We start from the raw sequence: 24959 nt of genomic DNA on the forward strand, positions 1-24959 counted from the left end.
TACCCCAAAAGTGGTGCCCACTCTCCCAAGGCTTATTTGGTTTCCGGACGTGCCATGGCCAGGCAGATCCCATAGGTCTCCTAAGACAATGGAGAAAGTGAGGATGCCCGTAGGGAAGTTCCTCATGGCCTGAGTCCAGGATCTGTTGGATGGAATCATCTTGAGTTCTGGAGGCACTTTGGGCATCACAAGGTCAGAAGGACCCAAAGCTGTTGCAGAGTGTCCAAAGGAGGGACATGGAGCTGGGGAAGGGTCTGAGGAGCAGCTGAGGGCACTTGGCTCGTTCAGCTGGAGCAGAGGAGACTGAGGGGAGACTCCTCGGGGGCTGCAGCTCCTCCCGAGGGGAGGCAGAGGGGCAGGGGCTGAGCTCTGCTCTGGGACAGGGACAGGAGCCTAGGAAGGGCTGGAGCTGTGTCAGGGCTTGGCATGGAGCTCAGGGAAAGGTTCTTCCCCCCGAGGGTGCTGGGCACTGCCCAGGCTCCCCAGGGAATGGTCCCGGCCCCAAGGCTGCCAGAGCTCCAGGAGCGTTTGGACACCGCTCTCAGGGATGCTCAGGGTGGGATTGTTGGGGGGTCTGGGCAGGGCCAGGGGCTGCTCTGACGATCCCTGAGGGTCCCTTTCGACTCAGGATCTTCCAAGAGTCTATGAATGATTCTGTTCTTTCTCAGGGCTGCAGTTATCAGCTGTTTCTTGTTGAAAATAACATACAACGGAGCCTTAAAGAGAGACTTTATTATGTGAGGCAGAGCTGAACAGGGAGTCCAAGATTAATATCAGGGAACTGCATGCAGCTCTCTGCATTGCTGCAGTAGGAGCAGAATGCGTGGTTGTGCTGGGCAGGGTAACAGTGAGATGGTTGTCTGGAGTCACCAGAGCATCACAGACGGAAGTCTGCAGACAGGTATCCCTCTGCCCTCCAGTGAGCACCCCGAGCCCTCAGCACCAGCCCCTCTGTGGGCATGGGCAGGAACTGGGCAAGTTCCAGCACACACCAGCACTGAGAAGGGCACAAGGCCACAAATTCTGCTGCAGCACTTAGCTCCTCCCAGGCTATGTGCGGCTGAGCTCTAGGGGAGCAGCAGCCCCCGGCCCAGTGCCCTCCCAAGAGGGGGGTGGACACACAACTGACTTTCCCCCATCCGAGGACCAAAAGAACCCGTTTGATGATCCAAGGCGTCCCTCAGTGACCCAGCAGTCCCCGGCCCGGCGCCCTCCCCGGAGTGACACAGACACCGCAGCCCTCGCAATGACGTCATGTCCAGGCTGTGACGTCACTGGGCCCGTTGCCATGGCGCCACGCGCCGCCGCTTCCTGTGTGTGTTCGAAACGGCGGGCGGGGCGCGCTCCCGTCGTGCCCCGCGCGGCGGCGGCCGCCATGTTGTGGAGCGGCGGGGCAGGCGGGTGCTGACGGAGGAGGCGGAGCTGGGCCGGGCCGGGCCGGCTGGTGGCACCGGCACCGGAGCAGGTACGGCCGGGACAGTGCCCGGGGCACGGTAAGGAGCACGGCATGGCACGACACAGCGAGACGAGGCGAGGGGCCTACAGCAGGCTTGGGCCCCGCATTTTACGCCGGGGGCATGGGCCTGTGGGCCGGGCCGGGCTGGGCTATGCGGAGGGGCCGGGCTGGGCTGGGCCGGGCCGGGCGGGGCTGGGGGTGCCTTGCCTTCTTTAGTCCCTTTCTCCCTCCCTCTCTCCCTCGGCAGCCGGTCACCTAGCAGCCCCGCCTCTCCCTCCCCGGCCGTTGTGGTGCCTTGTCAGCCCTGGCAGGATGGCCGCAGTCTCTGCGGGTTCCTGCGGGCCCAGGCGGACTGTACCCTGTCATGGCAGGGCCGGTGAGCCCCAACGCTCCGGTGTGTTTGGTAACGGGCATCCCGCACCTGCACCCGGCGCCGGGGCTGTGCAAAGCAGCTGGAAGCTCGCGGTGCAACCCCTTCGCTCCGTCCGTGTGCCCTGGCTCTCTGGGGAAAGACGCAAAGAGCCGGAGCTCTGGATCAGCTCTTGGTTCTTGATCAAGTTGGTAACCCAAACAGTAACAGATTTTAGGGGTGTGGATCTTATTCCTGAATAGATCTGCCAAGCAGCAGCAGCAGAAAGTTTGGCCAGCAGTCTGTTGTTCACATACAGGACCGGTGGATGTGTCCCTGGCCACCCTATGGCTCTGGGGTCTGAGGGAGCTCCTTATCGCTGTGTGTTTCATCAGGGTGTTTTTAACCTGTTGTTGACGTTTTGCGCGTGGGATTTGTAGGCAGGAGCAGCCTGAGCTGAAGGTCCTCCAGTGGTTAGAAGGCTCTGCTGGGGTAGGGAGGTTTGTCAGGTCATAGGAGGTTTGTCAGGTCACATTGGAGTCACCTCAGGAAGATGTTTTGATTCGTAGCACAGAGGATTGTTTTCTCTTGATATGTAGCTCTCTTGAAGGCTTTGTTCCCATTTTCTTGTGAGGTTCTGATTTGTCCTGTGTGTATTTAATGATAACACTCAGTATTTTGTGCTGAAGGTTCTTCAGAGAGCAGTTCTGCTGTGAGCAACAAAACCTCATTGCAACCTTCTAGAGCCTGAAGAAGCTGACAAAAAAAAAGATGAAGAGACTGTGTACAAGAGCCTGAAGGGACAGGAGAGAGGGAATGGCTTCCCACTTACAGAAGGCGGGATTAGATGGGATATTGGGAAGGAACTGTTCCCTGTGAGGATGGGGAAGTCCTGGCACAGGGTGCCCAGAGCAGTGGTGGCTGCCTGAGGATCTCTGGAAGTGTCCAAGGCCAGGTTGGACATCAGGGTTTGGAGCACTCTGGTCTAGTCCCTGCCCGTGGAAGGGCGTGGAAGGAGATGAGCTTTAAGGTGCCTTCAATCCCAAACCATTCTGGGATTCTATGATCTTGTATTAGTCTAATTTTGGTTTTTTGATTATTATAATTGATACAGAAGCAGAGTTTGCTGCGGCTCTTGACTGAGGCTGTCATGTTTTGTAAATTCTATAGCTTATTTTTGTAGTTTGTTCAGGGGCACCGTTACCTCTTCAGTACCTTAAGTGTTATTATGAAGCAGAGTTTTGAATGCCTGACCTTTCAGTAAAGCTCCGAGGACAGGGCTGCTGGTGAATTTTTTAATCTTTGCTTATGGTGCACTGACTTCTCATTTACTGGAAGCCTTAGCAGAACATGTATCTACAAAACTGGTACTTCTAGCTGTCTTTACCCACTTGGAAGTACAGCATAATTCGACAACTGTCTTCTGTGGATTTTTGAAGGGAAACTGAATGTTATTAAAGTCAGTAACTGTATGAAAAATGTGCTCAGAGAGAGAATAGAAACTACTAAACAGAAGCAAAAAGTCCTGAAGATTCTGAAGTTGGTATAAAATGCAAGCTCTGTAGCATTTTCTTGTCCTTTTTCTGCTCCTAAGTCACTCCTCTTTGAGTCTGGAGTGACTGACGTAAAAACTTACAAAAAAACTTCTGAGGACCCTGTGTCCCTGAGATCCAAGTACTTCACTCTATACATCTTTACTTCCTTTTTAATAGCCTCCCAGGTTCAGTCCTGTGCCCAGTGTTGTTTAACTCATCCATCAATGGTTGGATGAAGGGGTTGGTGCCTCCTCAGCTGCTGGCAGAGCAGGAGCAGTGGCCAATCCCCCCCAGGGCTGTGCAGCCTTGCAGAAGGGTCTCAACAGGCTGGAGAGGTGGGCAGGAAAGAACTGTCAGAACTTCAGCAGGGTCAAGTGTAGGATGCTCCACCTGGGGAGGGATAACCCCAGTCCAGGCTGGAGAGCAGCTGCAGAGGGCCCTGAGCGTCCTGGTGAACAACAGACTATTCCTGACCAGCTGTGGATCTGGTGCATGGGGCATGGTTAGTGGTGGCCTTGACATTGCTGGGGGAACAGTTGGACTGATCTTCGAGGGCTTTTCCAACCTAAATGAGTCTTTGATTCTACACAGAATACTTAAACAAGTAAATATCTTCTAGATGATTACCAAAATAGGTGCCATCATATGCTGGTTGAAAACAGAACCTTTGTTTCTCCTGTCTGTCCAGTGTCTTGTACGAAATGTGTTTGTGTGGGAAAAACTGCTGCCAGGTGATGGTGGAAACAGAAGTGCTGTGGCTGTAACTGGCCCTCTGTGGAGGCCAGTGACTACCCAGAGCTCAGCTCCTGTATCCAAGGGGAGTTCTGGTGGCCAGGCAGTGTGGAGAGAACTGTGGGGTTTGATCAGGCCCTGCCTTGTGAGAGGCACATGTAAGAGGCACTGACTATATCTTGGGCAGAGATGAAATCTCGAAGCAGAACATTGTAAACTTAGTTCATGTCCCCTCCTTGCCAAGAAATACTTTGGGGAAATCATACCTGGCCCCTTCCCCAATGCAGGAATTAGCCTCCAGCATCTGCAGAAGGGTTAGGGTTCTGTGCTGCTCTGCTTGAGCACATGGGGACCAGTGGGAACCTCTTCCACGGGCAAATGGGAGCAGCAGAACTTGCTCAGCACTTGGTGTTTCTCAGGCAGGACCTGCTGGAGCTGAACCTGCTCTTCACCCCTGCCCTTGGAGCATCCCCCAACCAGGTGACAGCCAAGCCAGCACAGCCCAGGGCTGCACGTGCTGCTTCACCAGGTGCCTTGACCAGTTACTGCATCTCTGAAACTGGAGAGTTCCTGCTGCTGCATCTTATTTGTTTTGCTTTTGTGACAAATAAATGTCTTTAAGAAGACTTCCTCTTAATTTGAGGCCTTTTGACCCACAGGCAAGAGGTACCATCAAAGTGACCCCACATGTTGTACTTTGTTTCCCAGTGCAAGGCTTCCTGCACTGCTGAGGACTTCATGCTGTATTTTGTATTTCCTGGGACCAAGTGTGTCCCTCTTATTTACGGAGCATCGTGGTGAAAAGGATGAAATAATCACTACCTGCAAGCAATAAAAAAGGGGTTTAATAGTGGTGATTTTCTGAGAAATCCCCTGCTGAGTGCGTGGTTGTCATGTCTGCTTGGGTAAGTTCTGCAGTGCCAAGAGACAATGGTATGCTGCAGTGGGATGTGTATTGAATGAAAACGTCATCTGTGAAGGTAAATAACAACCCTACAATTCTCCTGACTTATGAAAAAACAGCTGAGGCAAATTTGGAACCCCTCAGCAAGTGGCCTGGCTTCTGTGTGCCTGCATTGGTGGGGTGGCTGCTGGCTCTGATCTCTGTAGTTGCCCATCACTTGTATTTGAGTTTCAGTTGAATGGTCTTTGGAGTACAGGCTTGACTGTAATCTTCCCTTTTTTTCCTTTAAGTGGTGAAGAAAAAAGGAATTCAGCAAAAACATCTGCGCTGAAAGCAATGGTGATACCTGAGCATCATCTGTGTGAGAGGCAGCAGGAGTGATGTTCTTGGTGGATTTTTTGGAGTGTCCTCTTCGAGGAGCACTTGCATTTAAGAACAGCTGTTGTGTATGCAAAAATCCCAGTGACAGCCTTTTGGGCTTGCGATGGTGTACTGAGAAGATTCATAGATAATGTGAAGAAATTCTTCCCTGTGAGGGTGGGCAGGCCCTGGCACAGGGTGCCCAAAGCAACTGTGACTGCCTCTGGATCCCTGGGAGTGTCCAAGACCAGGTTGGATGGGGCTTGGAGCAGCCTGGTCTAGTGGAAGGTGTCACTGCCATGGCAGGGGGTGGAAGGAGATTGGCTTTGAGGTGCCTTCAATCCCAAACCATTTTGGGATTGCATGATTAGTGGTGGCAATGTTTATCTTTGGTAAAGGCCCTTCCAAAGACAGAGACTTTGCTCTTTCCTGAAGGTCTTACACCCCTGAGTTTCTGCTGGCTCATGATAGTTCAGGCCATAAACAGAGTTCTGTGTCATGACTATTAAGTCCTTGGCTCCCGCAGGCTTCCTGCAGCCTCGGTCATCAGAGTGCCCTAAATTTTTGTGGTTTACTGGTCAGAGTTTCTCTGTCATCATGGTAGGATTGTGCATCACTCTGGGATGGTGGGCGTGAAGCTTCACCTGAGCTTCTGAAGCTGTCATGGAGGGTTGTGGGAAGTCTTGAAGCTTGTCTGTGGGTGCAGGTGGAGGTACAGAAGGTCAAATGTTTGTCACCTCTAATCTGGATTGCAGGTTGGGCCCATGCCTGTGAGGAAGGAGAGATGTTTTCTGCCATGGGAAGTGAGGGGAGGCACTGTGCATTCAGTTGTATCTCCAGCTTCTGTTCTCCTGTTCCAGACTGAGTGGCTGAGTGCAGGCAGGAGATGCAGTCAGTGGTTTGGCTCTGCCCTTGAATTGCTCTGCCTTCAGATAAAACTGGAGTTCAGTTTGTGTGTATTGCTGGCCACTAAAAGTTGGCACTTTTGGAAACAGGGAGTGGTAAGGCTGATGACAGTGAGTGCATATGATGACAGTGGACATAAAGGTGTTCCTGAGTGCCCAGGGCAGGAGATGCTCGGCAAGATGCTTTGGAAAGGCAGAAAACCATGGATTTGGAGGACCTTCAGTGCAGAGCAGTTGCTCTGAAGTACACTGCTATGGTGTGATGGCCCTTGCTGTAGTCCAGCATCTTGGATTTTGGTGGAGTATTGAATCTTTAGGAGTGTTAGGAGTAATGGTGAAGATCCCATCTGACACCGTAGCACTGGAGTAATTTTTTTGTCATTACTGTGATCTTTGTTGTACAAAGCTGTGAACATGCTTCTCTGATGAGGGCAAGGCAGCAAAGGCTGTAGTTTGTTTTGAAATAAAGCTTTAACTGCTCCCGTTGTGTAGGGGTAAATGGCTGATTTTATAAATGCTTCTCACCCTAATAAATAACAATAAATTGTTACCCAGCAATTTACTATACCCTGGTAAATTGCTGGGTAACAAATTATGTCCTTGTAGCTTTAAAAAGGTAAATATTGATAAAACACACAACTCTTAGCATTTTGTGCTATTGCTGGTTTGAAAGGAGGCCAGTTCCTGAAAAGGTTTGCTTGGTTGGTGTGATGTTCCTATGGGTTCAGTGTGGACAAGTTCTGCTTGAGCTTGGCCAAGCACAGAGTATCTTGCTCATTCTCAGTGGTGGCCCAGTGAAGCCTTGGCATGCTGAATGTATTCCTAATACTCTTGACTATTACATAGCTAAAAGCTATGGCTTAGCTTTTTTTGTTGGAGTCTTTTTTTTTCCTCTTTTCCCTTACAGCTTGTTCAAGACCCTGTAAAAGAATCTAGAGCTGGTAATACTCTTGCAGTACTCAGTTGAGCAGGAGGTGATGCTTATTAAACCAGCCAAAAACCTCAGCCCTTTGGGGCTGAGTTAGGTTTTTGTGTGATGTGATCAGTACCTGGAACTGGCATGAGGAGGGCCAGGACATTGCAGCTGCCTGGGATAGAGGAACTGCCACTTCTGCTGCCAGCTGAGGGCTTTGCTTTATTGATTTGCAAGTGTTGTGATCTCAGTCAAATCAAAAGAAGATGAGAACTGGATTTAGGAAGCAGGACATCTAGCTTTGATTTCAAACCCTGCTGGTCATAACTTGGAGGACTAAGTCCTTGTGTTTTTTTTGCTGTAGCAAATGATAGGGCTATTTCAGAGAACTTGGAAATATTCAACACCTGAATACTGACATATTTTTACCTTAAAGCCTGTGCTGTTTTAATACAGGCCCAAAGAGCAGGCAACATCTCTGGGTGTGGGTAGGCTCTTTCTGACTATAAATTTGGGGTCTGTTTAGGACTTACCAGTGAGAAAAGCTCCAGGCAACCTTTTTCAGACCTAGGATGCTTGAAAATAAAACATCAACACAACATTAATGGTATTTAAGTTACCAAGGCATCCTTTACCCCCCGCTTTGGCCCTGTATAAATTAGGAAATATATTGAGCTTTACATTTACATCCTGTCTTTGGTATTCCGAGTCTCTCACTTTTGTCAGCACCTCTCATGTTAAATACTTACATAAATAAATAAATACATTCCATAAGAGAAGGTACATGAACAATTTCTGGAATAAAACATGTCAGGAGTCATCCAGCTCTTGAACTGCTTGAGCAGAGCATGTTTGAATTGATAGAACCAACCAACCTGCATCCCTTACCCCTCCTTCAGTGTGTGCTGAGGAATCCAAACAGGTACAGCCTACCTCAAACCACAGAAATAATTTTGCAAAATTACTGCACTGTTTCCCTGCCAGGCCTGGTATTCTGCATGCTAGCTTATTAAAAATGCATCCATACCAAGGAAGAACACTTTTGTATTTGAATATGTGATGGTTGGGTCAATAAAAAGAACAAAAGGCACTTGTTCAGTGCCATGACTCTGCCTGTAAGTACCTCTCTGAAGGTAATGAGCTGTGAGAGAATCCAGCTAATTCAGGCAAGACAGAAGGCATGAAGAACATAAAGTCAGAATACAAATTCTCCTCAAGGAGTCCAAACCCTTCCACCAAATCCCAGTTTTCTTCTTCAAGCATAAACTTGAAGTGTAATTAGTGACAAAATGGCATCTGGAGAATATGTAACACACGTTGCCCCTCAAGATCTTTTATTTCTTCAACTAAAGAGAACTTGAAGCCCACATATCATAGAAACACAGAATCATTCAGTCTGGAAAAGCCCTCTAACATCAAGTCAAACCATTCTCCCAGCACTGCCAAGGCCACCATTAAGCCATGTCCCCAAGTGCCACATCCACACGACTGTTAAGTCCTTGCAGGAATGGGGATTCCACCACTGCCATGGGCAGCCTATGCCATGTTGGATCATGCTTCCAGGAAGAAATTCCTCATGATGTCCCACCTAAACCTCCCCTAATGCATCTTGAGGCTCTTGCCCTGTCCCTTGTTCCTTGAGAGCAGAGCCTGACCCCCACCCAGCTGCACTCTCCTCTCAGGGAGCTGTGGAGAGCGAGAGTCTCCCCGAACCTTCTTTTCTCTAGGCTGAGGTTCCCCTCAGCTGCTCCTGGTGTTCCAGCCCCTTCCCCAGCTCCATTCTCTTCTCCAACCATGCTGCAGCCCTCTTGTGAGAGGCTCAGAACTGTCACCAGGGTTTGAGGTGGGGCCTCAGCAGTGCCCAGCACACAGGGACGGTCACTGCCCTGGTCCTGCTGGCCACACTGTGGCTGAGACAAGCCATATGTACCACTGGCCTTCTTGCCCACCTGGGCATACACCAATTCATGTTCAGCTGCTATCACCAGCAGCCTCAAGTCCTTCTAGCAAAGCCTTTTTTACTTGCTTTGTGGGAAATGGACTCACTTCAACTCACTTCCCATGGACAAATTTAGAGAGAGCAAGAGCACACCACAAACCAGAGGTGCTGCTTGCTCCCTGGGTCTGTGTTAGTGGCACAGGTTTTAGGGTAAAAGCATGTCACTATTCAGGTGGTGTACATTCACCACCGTGTTCTGCCTCTGTGGTCTCTCTGTTGAACAATCTGTGCTATGTTTCTGAGTGAAAGTCGTAGGTGAAATTTGGGCAGATGGGAACTGAAAAGCTTGATAGTCAAATGTGTTTCAGATACAGAATTTTAAATGTCTCTTTGCTGTGTAACTGGATCTGGATCTCTCACGAATACTGTGCTGAACCATTTTGGGAGGACACTTCAAATGTGTGGTGTTCCCTCGCTGATCACGCTCCTCGTGTGGGTTCTGCAGGCTGAGCTCTCTTACTCATGGTGTTAAAACAACAACAATCCAAAAAAAGAAAAGTGGGGAGGGGGCATTTTGTTGAACTGTTTAGTTTGAGGCACACATTTGGTAGCTTGTGGGTTGGTAAGGGTGATGGTAAATAAACTTCAAAACGAGGAAGAGTATTTGATGTGGCATGCACTAATTTTTATTTTTTAAATCTTTATTAATAGCATCACAGACTTTTCTAACTTTTCGGTGCAATTATGTAGTCCCTGGCTCTTTACTTCATTTGGTTGAAGCTGATCTCTGTTAAATTTTGGAGCTCTCTTCAGTTTTGCCGCTGAAAGAACATATGGGAGTAATGTGTTAAATTAAAAAAGAGAAAAGCTTGGGGGAGGAAGTGGTAGAGATAAGCAGGTGTGATCAGAACCAGCTTGGCACGATCTATTTCAGGGATGCTCTTGTAAAAGTGTTGGCATGCTTAATGTTAAGGAAGAAAAAACATTTCAACCTTTGTAAGAAATCCAAGTTTTGGTAATGAAAAATAGTGTAGCTCAAAGAACCACAGGATCTCCTGAGCTGGAGGGGACCCACAGGGATTGTCAGTCCAGCCCCTGTTCCTACCCAGACCCCCCAACAATCCCACCCTGAGCATCCCTGAGAGCGGTGTCCAAACACTCCTGGAGCTCTGGCAGCCTTGGGGCCAGGACCATTCCCTGGGGAGCCTGGGCAGTGCCCAGCACCCTCGGGGGGAAGAACCTTTCCTTGAGCTCCATGCCAAGCCCTGACACAGCTCCAGCCCTTCCTGGGCTCCTGTCCCTGTCCCAGAGCAGAGCTCAGCCCCTGCCCCTCTGCCTCCCCTCGGGAGGAGCTGCAGCCCCCGAGGAGTCTCCCCTCAGTCTCCTCTGCTCCAGCTGAACGAGCCAAGTGCCCTCAGCTGCTCCCCAGACCTTCCCCAGCTCCGTGTCCCTCCTTTGGACACTCTGCAACAGCTTTGGGTCCTTCTGACCTTGTGGTGCCCAAGGTGCCCCCAGCATTTGAGGTGAGGCTGCCCCAGTGCAGAGCAGAGTGGGACAATCCCTCCCTGCTTCTGGTGCGCCTCCTAGGTCCTTTCCCACGGCGCTGCTGTCCTGCATCCAGGGCTGCCCCATCCCAGGGCAGGATCTGACACTTGTCCTTGTTAAACATCACATTGTTGGCAATTTCCCAATCCTCACATTTGTCAGGGTCTCTCTGTGGGGCCTTTCCCTCTTTGAGAACATCAGCAGTTCCTCCCAAGTGTGTGGCCTCAGCAAACCCACTCAGGACTTTCTAAACCTCTCCCCAAATCGCTTATGAAGACATTTGAGAGAACAGGCTTAAGATGGAGCCCTGTAGAACCACAGTGGTCACCACCTTGATGTCACCCCATTTCCTGTCATTTTCTGAGGTGCAAGGCCATCAGCTCTGCAGTGCAAGAGTCTGTGTGCTTTGCCTTATTTTCAAGCTTATTTCACAGAATATTGAAAAAACTTCATTGCAAAACTTCATATGTAAAACTTCATTGCATCTTACTGAATTGCAGTGTGTACTGCTGGACCCCTTGTAGCTCGGTAGTTTGCCCCCAGAACTCGGCAGTTGTGTGGCTCCTGGAGGCAGCCTTTTTCCAGGAGGGAGTGGGAGGCAGTGCAGGGCTGTCCCTGAGCAGGGCACTCTGCAGCTGCTCCCTGGGCAGCCTCCTCCCATCACAGCCTTTGTGTGCAGTTACCTCCAGGATTTTACTGCGAGTTTGTATCTCGGGGCTCCATTTGTGCAGCTGGGACTCCGGCCAGGTGCCATAAATGTTTATGCAATAACAGGAATGAAGATCCCTTTATGTTCTACGCAGCCTCCAGATTCGTGTGTGTTATGGGGATTTGCTTATGTGTTCATTGCACCTTTGCCTTTGGACGTGTTTATCTTGGGTTGAAAGACCAACTAGATTTGTCCTCTGGTGCTGGTGTTTTTGTGCCCATGTCAGCTGTGGACAAGGCGCATGAGGTGTGTGATGGGGGAGGCTGAGCCCTGGGAGTGCTGCTCTCTGCCCTTGGGGCTTGGCAAGGGCTGTGCCTATGTGTTCTCATGCAAGTGTCAGCTCATTTCTTTTTTATTGGTGCACGTGTTAATTTACCAGGCAAATCTCAGCTATGAAGCAGCCCTTGCTTAAAATATGTGCTTAAATGATGCTAATGTTGCTTATAGTGCCTTATAGTGAGTGAGCAAGCATTGTGTCAGCCAGGAGGAGTATTTGGGATAGTGCAGGCATCAGACATGGAATGTTCACTGTGACTACTAGATCCCTAGTGTGTTCCTCTAGTGGGTGGTGTTAAAAGTCTGCACTATTTCTGGCATGGCTAGAAGCATCCCACCTTCAGCACTGCTCCTGTGCTCTTGACCTGAGCAGTGGCACAGGCTGTAGTGGGATCACAGAATCCCACAATGGTTTGGGTTGGAAATGACCTTAAAGCCCGTCTCATTTCACCCCCTGCCGTGGGCAAGGACACCTTCAGTACACCAGGTTGCTCCAAACCCGGTCCAATCTGGTCTTGAATACTCTTATGAATGGAGCAGCCACACCTCTCTGTGCGACTGATGCCAGTACCTGGACAGGACAGGCTGCAGGTTCCTGGATTTTTCATGCCCATGTCCTGAAGGATTGCCTGACTGCTGCTTCAGGGCCTGGAGACAGTCCCTGCTCTAGGTGTGGTGGGTACCAGCTGAGTCCTGTCAGACACAACACACCAGCTGCCTGCATTCCTCAGTGTCACACAAGTTTGGTAGCAATGCTCTGGATAGGAAAAGTGGTCTCAAGTTCAAAGAACAGGCTTAGGAGACTTTGAGGAGGCTGTTTCAGCATGGAGGAGTGTAACATTTTGTTGATGTTCTCCTCCTGTCTGTTGCAACACACTAGTTACTGCTTGGACTTCGCAAACAAAGTTCCTGAGCCGGCTGATCTCTCCGACCAGCTTCCCACCATGGATCAGGACTACGAGAGACGTCTTCTACGCCAAATCAACATACAGAATGAGAACACAATGCCTTGTGTGAGTACAGATGAGCCCAGGCCCACTATGTTGTTGTCTGTCTCACTTGTGACTCTTTTCCTTCAGCTTTTGAAAGACCTCGGACCTCCTCAAAGGAAATGACAATCTTTTGTTGGGTTGTGGGCAGGTGTGAGTTCCTCAGCTGTTCTATGAATACCCCAATAGCCTGGCTTTAAGAGAGCTTTTGAATATACAATCTCAGTTCAGGTAGCAAAAAGGGGTGAAAATATTTTTGTGGAGTTCAGTGACACCTTTTAAATACATAATCTCAGCAACTGCACGTGTAACATAAAAATTGAGGGCTAACAAACCAACCAACTCTAAGGCTTGACAAGAGTAAGTTCAATGTCTGTTATTCTTTAATTCAGGTAGCAGAGATGAGAAGAACCTTGACACCCTCCAATTCTCCGATGTCTTCTCCTAGTAAACATGGTGACAGATTCATTCCCTCAAGAGCTGGGGCCAACTGGAGCATCAACTTTCACAGAATAAATGTAAGTTTTGCTCACTTCTCCTACAGCCCAGCCTTGGAACTGAGCAAAGGGTACCTTTTGTTTTGGCTGACATGATTGCTCTGCTTATCTTCTGTACCATGTGCTTCTGCTGCCCCAGAAGAGTTCCATTAAATGTGTCCTCAAGCCCTATGCTCCCTGCATTTACTATTTCACCATATACTCTGAGGTTTCTGTATGGTGATGGCATGTTTCCCCATTTCAGGAAAATGAAAAATCACCAAGCCAAAACAGAAAAGCAAAGGATGCTACATCAGACACTGGCAAAGGTGAGACCACCCTTCTACTGCTTGCCCAGAGCTCTTATTGTGAACTGCTGGGGAAGTTCAGGCCACACTGGCACTTTCGTGCTTATGCCAAATCTCATGCTGATGTTTTGGGAAATGCCCGCGTCATGAGTGAGTACCAGGTCACTGCTTTTGATGAGTGTCAGGACGCAAGAAGCTGTCTCCATCCCTTGATTTATTATGTAGTGGAAGCACTTTCCTGAGGGTGTAGAAGGAAGGGAAAGTTGCTACTAATCTTGATTCTGAATGGAGGCCCCAGGCTTATTGAGGCACTCTGTGAGAGTACAAGTTGTAGAATCCCAGACTGGTTTGAGTTGGAAGGGGCCTTAAAACCTATCTCCTTCCACCCTCTGTCATGGACAGGGACACCTTCCATATCCCAGAGTACTCTAAGCCCCATCCAGTCTGGCCTTGGACACTTCCAGGGATCCAGGGGCAGCCACAGCTGCTCTGGGCACCCTGTGCCAGGGCCTCCCCACCCTCCCAGGGAGCAATTCCTTCCCAATATCCCATCCAGCCCTGCTCTCTGGCAATGGGAAGACATTCCCCTTTGTCCCCAGTCTCTCTCCAGCTCTCCTGGAGCCCCTTTAGGCCCTGGAAGGGGCTGTAAGGTCTCCTTGGAGGCTTCTCTTCCCCAGGTCAGGCACACATGATCCTGACACTCCCTGCTGCTGCTGCTCTGAGCTCTCTGCTCAGTGCCTGTTTGGGTTTACAGATGGCCTTGCCTACTCTGCCTTGCTGAAGAATGAACTCTTGGGAGCAGGGATTGAGAAGGTGCAGGACCCCCAAACAGAGGACAGGAGGTTGCAGCCATCCACCCCAGAGAAGAAATCTCTCTTCACTGTAAGTTGGTTACTTACATTAACACCAGTGGAGGTTGTGTGTGTATCACAGGAACAGAGCACAGGGCTGTGCCAAGGCTTCTCATGCAGTGAGTTGGTGTTAGGGCTTAGCTGAGATAAGCTGCTGACAAATGTGGTGGCCTGCAAAGGGAACCTGAGTGTGCAGCAAGCAATGTGCTTCCTGTGTTTGTGCTGGCAGGAAAGCTGGGTGGAGACAGGCTTTTTGGACAGTGTGGTGAGTGGCCAAATCCGGCTTTTGGACTTGAGTGTTCTTTTGGGGTTTTGGATGGTTTTAGAGCACCTGGGAAAGGAAAAACTGGATGTTGGAATTAGCTTTGTAGCAGTGCACATTGGGAGTGATGCCCTAGGCCTCGGGCGTGCTGGGGTCCTCACGAGCTGTGTTTCTTTATGCAGTACTCGCTCAGCACAAAACGCTCCAGCCCAGATGATGGCAATGAGGTCTCACCCTATTCCCTATCTCCCGTCAGCAACAAAAGGTAACACTGATCCTCTGCAAACTAAAAGAAGGGAAGGGGTGGGACAGATGGTTCAGTGAGGTTCTCTAGGACTTCTGTCTAAAGCTCTAAAATTGTAATTTGAATTGGGTTTGGAAATGTAAAGAGATAATAAATAGTCAAGTTCTAAGAATTTCTTTAGGTGCCCAACCTGCCTATGTGCTTGACATGTCTTGGTCAGCTCTCAGTAATCAGTTTATCTTTCTTCTTCATAGCTTCTTTGTAGAAGCAGAACTTCATTCCTTCCAGTCTTGCTGCTGAAAGAGGGCAGTGCAGCCTTTTTGTCTCTGCATTTCTGTAGAAACTTCAGAGTGCTGTGTAAAGAGTGGCTACACCTGTGCCTTCCATCTGCTGTCAGATTCCTGCAGTTGTTTTTTTATGCGTTTTTGTAAACAGTCAGAAACTGCTAAGGTCACCTCGAAAACCAACTCGGAAAATCTCCAAGATACCTTTCAAAGTACTGGATGCCCCAGAGCTGCAGGATGACTTCTACCTGAACCTGGTGGACTGGTCCTCTCTTAACGTCCTCAGTGTTGGCCTTGGGACTTGTGTTTACCTGTGGAGCGCTTGTACAAGTCAGGTAAATGGTCATAAATGTTTGGAGATTAAATTGCCCATTGATGTAGGATTTTTTCAACCCCCCAGAATTGTGGAATGTGCTATGTGATGGCTTCAGCACTTGTCACACTCTATCTCAAACACAGCACTAGTTTGTGAGCCAGCCAGTAGTGCTGTGTAACAAAACCACAGTTCTTACCCCGTTCTTCTCTCTGAAGGTGACCCGGCTGTGTGACCTCTCTGTGGAGGGCGATTCTGTGACATCCGTGGGCTGGTCAGAGCGGGTCAGTATGACACTGTTGTCAAGGACAACTGACACATGGGTCACTTAGTCACTGTCATCACAGCTGTAGTTAACTCCCTGAGATGTTTTTTCTCTGCTAAAAGAGAGTGGATAGAGAATAGCCCCTTGTATCTTGAAGTTCTTGAGGCATTGCTAAGAGGAGTGGGAGGGAGAAGAAGCCAGTTTGCTTCTTCAGCTCTTGAAAATAAAATGTTAAAATAAATATATTTCAGACAGACTGCCTGGGCCTCTCAGTAGGGAAAAACGTGAAATGGAAGAATTCTGGATGCTTTCCATCTCATGGGATTTATGTCAAGTCTTTTCCTCAACTTTCAGTTTTCTGACTGTGCTGATCCTGGCTCTCTCTTTGTCCAGGGAAACTTGGTGGCCGTTGGTACTCACAAGGGCTTTGTACAGATCTGGGATGCAGCTGCAGGAAAGAAGCTCTCCATGCTGGAGGGACACACAGCCAGAGTTGGTAAGGAGTGGGGAAGCAGAGGGTTCTCAGGCGTCTCTCCTTCCTGATTGAACTTTGACAGGGATCTGCTGGAAGTAGAGAACTCAGGATTGATATTTATCCCTGGCTGTGTCTTGAGCAGGTTCAAAATATTATCATCTCATAACTCTGGTGTTCTGATCTGAATGTGATGGTGGTTGAGTGTTGCAGCAGGTGTTTCCTCCTTGCTTGAGGCTTTTTGGGTTTGGTTACAACATCACTGCTGCTGGCTTCCGATTTCAGTCCTGCTGGCAGCTTCACACTGAGATTTCCAGTTCCCTTTTTTGGGAGACTGTTTTTTTCTGCTCAGAGACGTTTGTGATTCTAAACTCTGGGGTGAGATTTGGGAAATACATGCACCTTCTGAGATCTGTTCCTGTGTGACTGCACTGTGAAGTGAGATTGGTAATACCTGCAGTCAGTTTGATCAGGGTAACCTCTGTTTGTGCCTGATCTAGGACTGCAGAGGGTGGATATAAGGGAGGTCTATAAGGAGTGGTTTGAGCTTTGTTAGAGTTTTTTTGGTTTTGTTTTTTTTCGGTTTTTTTTTTAACCTTGGCAGCTATGATGGCTGTGTTTTGCTTACCAACTGCTGCAGGACTGGAAGGATTGGGCTTGATAATACAGCTAGCAGGATCAGGGCAGTGACCAGGCAGTAGTGCTAGGCACTATTGAGGTCCCACCTCAAATCCTGGAGTCAGTTTTAGATCTCTCACAACAAGAAAGACATTGAGGTGCTGAAGCATGTCCCAGGAAGGGAACAGAGCTGAGGAAGAGGCTTGAAGCACCAGAAGCAACTGAGAGAGCTGGGGGGGCTCAACCTGGAGAAAAGGAGGCTTAGAGGGGCCCTTCTGGCTCTGCACAACTCCCTGACAGGAGGGGGCAGCCAGGGGGGTTGTGCTCTGCTCCCAGGAGCAGGGGGCAGGATTAGAGGACATGCCATCAAGCTGTGCTAGAGGAGTTTTAGATTGGATATTGGGAAAATTTCTTCACAGAAAGGGTTATAAATCATTGGAATAGGCTGCACAGGGCAGTGGTAGAGTCACCATGCCTGAAAAGCATTTAAAAGACATGTGGATGTGGCACTTGAGGACATGGTTTGGTAGTGAACGTGGTGGTGGTGCTGAGTTGATGATTGGACTTAGTGACCTTAGAGGTCTTTTGAAGCCTCAGTGATTCTGTGATTGCATGACTCCTACAGCACCATCTGAAGCTCTGCCCCTGTTGCAGGTGCCTTGGCGTGGAATGCAGACCAGCTCTCGTCCGGGAGCCGGGACAGGATGATCCTGCAGCGGGACATCCGCACCCCACCCCTGCAGTCTGAGCGGCGGCTCCAGGGACACAGGCAGGAGGTCTGTGGGCTCAAATGGTCCACAGACCACCAGCTCCTGGCCTCTGGAGGGAACGATAATAAGGTACATTCCTTCCAAGGGGTGATGGGAAATGTCAGACACCCTTTCTTTTCAGAGCAAGGGGAAATGTTGTCAAGTTGCACCAGAGGCGGTTCAGGTTGGATATCATTATATCATGGGAGGTGTTCAAGGCCAGGCTGGACAGGATATGCAGCAACCTGGTCTAGTGGAAGGTGTCCCTGCTCATTCCAGGGCATGGAACTAGATGGGCTTTGAGGTTCCTCCAACCCAAACCATTGTATGCTTCTCTGATTAGGGAAAAATTTCTTCGCTAAAAGAGTGGTTAAGCATTGGAACAGGCTGCCCAAGGCAGTGGGGAAGTTGCCATTCCTGGAAGTCTTAAAAAACAAGTGGGTAGGTCATTTTGCAGTATGATTTACTGGGCATGGTGGGATTAGGTCAAAGACTGGACTTGATCTTAAAGGTCTTTTTCAACCTTAATGGCTCAGTGATTCTTTAAGGATGTTTGGCCTCTCTGAAAAGGACTTTTGTTTTGGTTGTTGGACTATGACCAAGGATAAATCATGCTAAGCTTCTATTCAGTCTTCTCTTCCTAATAAAATGAAAAAGGCAAATTTAATTTTGCTTCTGTATTTTGCTAATTAAATCTCTAGCTTGGCTCAGGGGGTTGGGTTCAACAAAGTCACTGCTAAGCTGCCCTTCCTGGCTTTGTTTGGGTAGTGTATGGTCACGTTTGTTGCAGCAATGTTTGTGTGCAGCAAGAACCTGAGGCAGAGCTCTGTGAATTCTCATACCTGTAATGCAGGGTTGCAGCTCACTGAGCACCATATGGGAGAAGCATCTGTCACAAAAAAGCAGTGTTCCGAGCCCTTTGGAGTGGGTTGCTAGGTAGAGAATGTGCCCAGTGCCTGTGTGACAGCATAGTTGGACCGAGTTCCTCCTGCTCAGAATAACTCCTCCTAATGAACTGAGCAGATTTCTAGATGTGTTCTAGAATGATACAGCCAGAAAGGCAACAGAAGGGTCTGAGGCCCCCTTCAGTGATGCTGTTTCTTTAGAGCCTGTTCCTACCATGTGGCCTGGGGGTAGGACAGCTCCTCAGCCGAGTGTGGTGCTGGGGTAGTTGTGACTGCCCCATCCCTGGAAGTGTTCGAGGCCAGGTCACATGGGGTTAAGAGCAACCCAGTCTAGTAAAATGTGTCCCTGCCTGTGGCAGGGATTTGAACTGAATGAGCTTTAACCAGCCCAGACCATCCCACGGTTCTGTGAAGTGCAGAGTGGAGCTGTGCGTGTCTGGACAGAGCTGTGGGAAGTCAGCTTGTTGCCCAGCTGCCCTCATCAGTCCCATTGTGGCTTGTGGGTATAGTGGACACATGACTGAGGCACAAGTTTGATCATGTCTTTTCTCTCTGCCAGCTCCTTGTCTGGAATCACTCCAGCCTGAGTCCTGTGCAACAATACACAGAGCACCTGGCAGCAGTCAAAGCCATTGCCTGGTCCCCACACCAGCATGGGCTTCTGGCCTCGGGTGGGGGCACAGCCGACCGCTGCATCCGCTTCTGGAACACGCTCACGGGGCAGCCCCTGCAGTGCATCGACACTGGGTCCCAGGTGTGCAACCTGGCCTGGTCCAAACACGCCAACGAGCTGGTGAGTCCTTCCTGAGCAGCTGCTGCTGAGCTGCCCTCTGTTGGGAAGCATGACTGAGCATGAGCCAGGTGTGTCCGGGTGGGCAGGGAGGCCAAGGGCATCCTGGCTTGAACTAGCAAGGGTATTGCCAGCAGGGCAGTGACCACCCTCCTGTTCTGGACACTGCTGAGGCACCTCAAGTGCTAGGGTCAGTTTTGGGCCCCTCAGAAGAAAGACAGTGAGGGACTGGAGTATGTTTGGAGAAGGGCACAAAGCTGGGGAAGGGGCTGGAGCACAGGTCTGTTGGGGAGCAGCTGAGGGGCGCCAGCCTGGAAAGAAGGAGGCTCATGGGGGACCTTCTCTCCCTCTGACAGGAGGGTTGAGCCAGGTAGAATTCAGGCTCTTCTTCCAGGCAACAAGCAACAGCACAAGAAGAAATGGCCTCAAGTTGCACCAGGGGAGGTTTAGATTGGATATTGGGAAAATTTCATGGTGATCAGGCTGCCCAGAGCAGTGGTGTAGTTGGTAGACTGTTGGACTTGATCTTGGAGGTCTTTTCCAGCCTTAGCAATTCCATGATTCTGTGATGCATGTTGCCCTCTCCCCTTTCAGGTGAGCACCCACGGATACTCCCAGAACCAGATCCTCGTCTGGAAGTACCCCTCATTAACTCAAGTAGCAAAGCTCACAGGGCACTCTTACCGAGTCCTGTATCTGGTGAGTGATGGCCATGGCTCTGTAGGTGTGCTCAGATGGGACCCAAAGCAGCAGTGCCAGTGGCACCATAAGCTACCTGAATGGGAAAGAACAGTGGAAAATTCTGTCGTGTTTCTGTGCCTGCAAGGGACATTTTGATTTGCTTCTATGGAAATGCTAGGCTTTGTTGATCATAGCAAAGCCTGCCAAACTCTCCTGAGGAGACATCCGAGTTTTCTTCTAAGAAAACTCTTCTGAGCATGGAGAATGCTCCAGGGAGACCTTCTAGTGCCTAAAGAGGCTCCAAGAGAGCTGTAGAGGGACTCTGGAAAAGGATCTGGAATAGCAGGACAAGGGAGAACGGCTTCAGACTCCCACAAGGAGTTAGATGGGATATTGGGAAGGAATTGTTCCCTGTCAGGGTAGTAAGGCCCTGGCACCAGTTTCCCAGAGCAGTTGTAGCTGCCCCTGGATCCCTGAAAGTGTCCAAGGTCAGGTTGGATGGGTGTTGGAGCAACCTGGGATAGTGGGAGTGGAACGAGATGAGCTTTAAGGTCCCTTCCAACCCAAAACATTCAGGGATTGTGTGATTTTATGAACTCTGCTTGCTCCCAGAAGATTTTCACGGCTCTTTACTGATTGACTGCTGCCCAGGGAATGAAACATTTTTTGTGGGTAATTTTGATCCATCTCATATCTGCTGTTACTGTTACATGGGGGTGTCAGCAGTTCAGGACAGACCTGACAAATGCTGACAGTGTTTTGGGAGGTAGATCCCAATGTAAGCAACCAATACAGCCAGAAAATCCAGTCATAGCATCTTCCTGCCTTCAGGCATGTTGATAATCCTGGGAGGAGCAGCCTCAGTTACACATGGCTTGGATTTCTGAGCACAAGTGTTCTTTCTACACCACTCCCCCCATGTGTTCCTTAGCTGCACCATAAGGTGTGAGTGCCCAAAGTGCACCTGAGGCTGCATGAGGCATCTGGAAGCAGAGGTAACTGGCTTCTCATTAATGAGTAGGAAGGAGAGTTAAATCTCTTCTGCATTCCAACAGACTTGTTTTCAGCTTCAAAAATGTGGCAGGTACTAAAGGTTGTGGTCTTGTCCTTAGGCAATGTCCCCTGATGGGGAGGCCATTGTCACAGGAGCTGGAGATGAAACCTTGCGCTTCTGGAACGTCTTCAGCAAAACTCGCTCCACGAAGGTAAGGCCAGACATGGGGGAAGCTGCCTGGGGAACTCAGGCCATGTTGACTCTGCTCTACTGCCTGCTCTCTGATCCCTTCCTGCAGATCAAGGGCTGGGGCAGTGAAGGATTCAGCTTTGCTGAGATTTATAAAAGGTCGCCCTGTGTGCCCAAGGCAGGTGTGACACAACATCCCTCTCCAGGCTGATCTAGAGCTGCTGAGCAGAGCAGCATTTCAGGGGCCTCACCAAGATGAGCCCTCAGGTGACAGCAGGCTGGAGAGCTGGGAGTGTCTACCTGGAGAAGAAGAGGCACTGGGAGACCTTACAGCCCCTTCCAGGACCTAAAGGGGCTCCAAGAGAACTGGAGAGGGACTTGGTACAAGAGATGGAGGGACAGGACACAGGGAATGGCTTCCCGTTGTCAGAGGGCAGGGTTAGATGGGATATTGGGAAGGAATTGTTCCCTGGGAGGGTGGGCAGGCCCTGACACAGGTTGCCCAGAGCAGCTGTGGTTGCCCTTGAATCTCTGGGAGTGTTCAAGGCCAGGTTGGAGCAACCCATGACCGGGTGGAACGAGATGAACTTTAAGGTCCCTTGAAACCCAAACTGTTCTGTGATTCCATTACTGTCCCCTGTCTCCTTACAAAACTGCTTAAAATGGGTTTGGATGAAAATGAGATAATGGATTCTGCCAGTGACAACTTGCCATTACCAAAAGCAGATTGTGCCTGATGCTGTGAGAACTTTCTTGGGTGCCTGGCAGAGGGATTTGGAGGAGGGGACTTGGACAAGCTGACATTGCTCCTGGGGGTCCCCCAGTTCTTGCTGTTTCTGAGGTACAGCTGCCTGCAGAGCTCTGGGCATGGGCCAGCTGCGCACTTGTTGCCATTTGGAAGAAACCATGGGAATATTTATGGTGTTGGACTTTGATTTGCGAGCTGGTATTGTGCCCTGAGCTAGAGATAGCACATTAAAAACAAACCAACCCAGAAGCACATGAGTAACAGCTGTTTACCCCCTGCTTTGTCTTCCCTTGTCAGGAGTCTGTATCTGTGCTCAACCTCTTCACCAGGATACGATAAACCCCATCCCTGTGCCCCAGAAACCTACAGCCTGACATTCCAGGATCAGACCACTCCCTCGGCCTGCATGGACCCCCGGAGCCCAGCCAAGGGGAGGGAGAGCCGTGGGACTGGAGGAGGACCCAGCTCATTAAATATGTGCTTGTGATCCACAGGCTGGGCAATATTTGGTATGGGGTGGGGAGGGGAGGGAACTGCCAAAGGTTTTTGGATTCACCGTTCATAAAGGGAAACGGGTACAAGAGAAATGTTAACCCAGCATCCTCCAACCATCGGGATGGTACTGGGGAGGACTCGTGTGACATGGACCATTGACACTGGACCGAGGCCATCTCCACTGCCATGCTGTGCCTCCTGCGAGAGAGGAGCATATCCTTGCTGCTGTGGGAAGGGGTACCACGTGCTGCTCTGTGTCCTAGAGCGACAGCTCTGGAAGCAGGAACCAGCCAGACTGGTCCGGTACAGCTGGTGTGAGGGGCATAGCTCCAGGCTGGGCATCTAAGGGCTTTGTTCATTGCCTGGCATCCCCATTCCAGGAAGAAACTGGAGAACTGCCTATTTTCCTTTTTTTTTCTTTATTTTTCCCCCCAGACAGGTACTGTAGTACTTGACATGATCATTCCATAAGACAGTTTGATTTTTTTGGCATGCTTGACAGCTGCCTCTGAACAAATACACTTTGGGGCTCTAGACTTTGGAGGAGACTTGAAAAAGCTTCACCTCTAAGGGAGCAGATTCGGGAAGTTCTGCAGTTGCTGTTTCGTATTCTGGGCTGATCCTGGGAGTTACAAGAGAGGAGAAGCAAGGACTTTATAAAAAAGAAATCCGCCCAACCACCTGTACAAGCTTCCTTTGGTGCCACAGGGTGGGTGCCTTGCTGTGGAGTCTCCCTGAGGCCAAAAGCAGTTGGGATGGATTTGAGAAAAAAAATCCTGAAGATTTTTGGGATGGGCAGGGCCTCTTCTGGCTGGAAGAGGAATTCTGGCTGGAAGCAAGGCTGCAGCGTTGCTTTTTTGTTATCTTCAATTCCCAGACAGGGCCCTGCTGTTGAGTTTTGATGTGTGGTTTGGGGTTTTTAGATTGTGTGGGACAAGAGTTCTGACTGGTGTTGGAGCCCCATGGGATGTAACACAAATGCTCTGTGTGTGTGTGTAGTGCTTTTGATTTAAGAGAAGCTGTGAGGCTGCACAGCCTGTTCCATCTGACCTGTGCCTGCCCTGCCCAGGCCCTGCTTGCCTCCTGCCGTCTCCCAGCGTTGCTTCCTGTTCCCACATGGAATTCCCTGGCTGTGTATATAGACTTGTCCTCTCTGTAGACTGCATAGGTAATGCTTTCTCTTTTTTTTTCCTTTGTTTTGTCTCCTCCCCCTTCTTTCCCTGAAACGTGATGGTAGGAATATGATTCCCCAGTAGCCCCAGTATCCTTAGGGGCAGCCAAGGTGTGAGAAGGCCAATACAGCCTTGACCACGTGTGCCATCACACAGTGCCTGGATCAGGCTGGTGGTGCTGCGCCTATGTGGCACATACTGGGAGTCACGGGTGAGGAGCTGGTGTGCTGAGAGCCCCCGGCAGCCCCCTGAATCTCCCAGGCCCACAGGCCACTTTGTCATCTCACAGTCTCACTTGCCACAAAAAAATGGGATTTCTATGAAGTTTCTGAAACACTGTTCTAGCACAGCTGCTTTGTGTAGCTCTGGCTGGGGATGTGAGGCATGGTTTGAGGTCATGCCCCCGCCCAGCTTGTGTTGTTTGTTCCACTTGTGGGCACTGTTCCACATCACTGTTGGTTGGGAGCACCCCAGAGCACCCAGGATGTTTTAAATTGAGTTGGATCATTAAGTTGGGGAATGGGTTTGAAGCAAAGGGTCACCTGAAACAAAAGGTGGTTGTTGTGGGTGTCATCACCTGGGGAAAGGGCTATTCAGGGTGGCTGGGGAGGCTGGTGGCTGTGTTGTGGATTTTCCTGTTGTGGATTGCCTCCTGCTCAATAACACTGCTTTCTCTGGGTAGGTGTAGTTGCTTGGGTTGGGGGGCACGCAGGAGATCTCAGCCCATTCTGGAGCAGGAGGGAGCCAGGCACCCAGCTGGAGTGCAGGATGAGTGTGGTGATGATTGGACTCCCAGTGCCCTGGAGCTCCACAGGAGTGGATTTGCCTCTCACCCTGTGATGCGGGAACTTCCTCAAAGAGTTCCAGAAGCTTCTGGGGCAGTGGTAGTGCTGTAGGGTGGGCAGTGCCAGGTGGGCCCTGCAGACACTGCCCTGTGCTCCCAGCTGCAGAGCAGGGATAGCTCCTCATTGTTCTCTTCCCCACCATTGTCCCCTCTTGCCAAGGACTTTACCTAACTACATCTTGGGTCTACATCTCGCTTTTTTGTCTGCCTTGGGAGCAGGTTGGCTCGTGGTGGCTTCTTTTACTGCACTTGGCGGGGAGGCTGGTGATTCCCAGGCCAGGGTTAGTGATTCCTAGGCCAGGGCTGTTCTGTGGCCACACGCGTTGGTGACAGAACAGGCTACTCACCCTGACATGGCTGTCAGAGCCCAGTACAGCCACCTGCTCTGCCCCGCTCCCAGCTGCCAGGCAGGAGCTCCCAGTTGTATCCGTGTGGAGATGGGTGTGTGCAAGTGTTTCAGGGTGATATTGTCACTGTCACCTGCTGCTCAAGAGGGAAAAGGGCAGAGCTGAGGTGGTGTGTCAGTGTGTGTGACCCGTGGGCACTGGCTTGGGCACAAGGTCCTCCCAGAGCTGCGTGACAGCATCATTGTATCCCAGATGTCATGTGATGGAAAACAAACATGGAGCACGCTGTAATTTTTTCATGTAAAGCAATTGAACTGGCATTAAACAGGTTGTGAATTTA

The 24959-nt window shown here is 50.1% G+C and overlaps 1 protein-coding gene across 3 annotated transcripts; it reads left to right on the top strand.

Moving 5' to 3' along the window:
• The first annotated feature begins 1391 nt into the window (after positions 1-1391).
• On the top strand, positions 1392-24959 carry FZR1 (fizzy and cell division cycle 20 related 1). 3 transcript variants are annotated; one of them, XM_033082116.1, is made up of 15 exons: positions 1392-1493; positions 5267-5365; positions 12504-12636; positions 13005-13130; positions 13354-13417; positions 14151-14278; positions 14692-14774; positions 15189-15372; positions 15569-15634; positions 16009-16111; positions 17360-17544; positions 18919-19152; positions 19744-19848; positions 20943-21035; positions 22059-24959. In XM_033082116.1, exons 3-15 carry the CDS (start codon positions 12568-12570, stop codon positions 22098-22100), a joined length of 1482 nt encoding a protein of 493 aa, XP_032938007.1. In that variant the 5' UTR covers positions 1392-1493; positions 5267-5365; positions 12504-12567; the 3' UTR covers positions 22101-24959. The 3 variants fall into 3 exon arrangements, with proteins under 3 accessions (XP_032938007.1, XP_032938005.1, XP_032938006.1); XM_033082114.1 differs by lacking the exon at positions 5267-5365; XM_033082115.1 differs by lacking the exon at positions 5267-5365 and having other exon boundaries at positions 1392-1465.

The sequence above is a fragment of the Catharus ustulatus genome, chromosome 29 (genome assembly GCF_009819885.2).
Source record: "Catharus ustulatus isolate bCatUst1 chromosome 29, bCatUst1.pri.v2, whole genome shotgun sequence".
Classification (NCBI taxonomy): domain Eukaryota; kingdom Metazoa; phylum Chordata; class Aves; order Passeriformes; family Turdidae; genus Catharus; species Catharus ustulatus.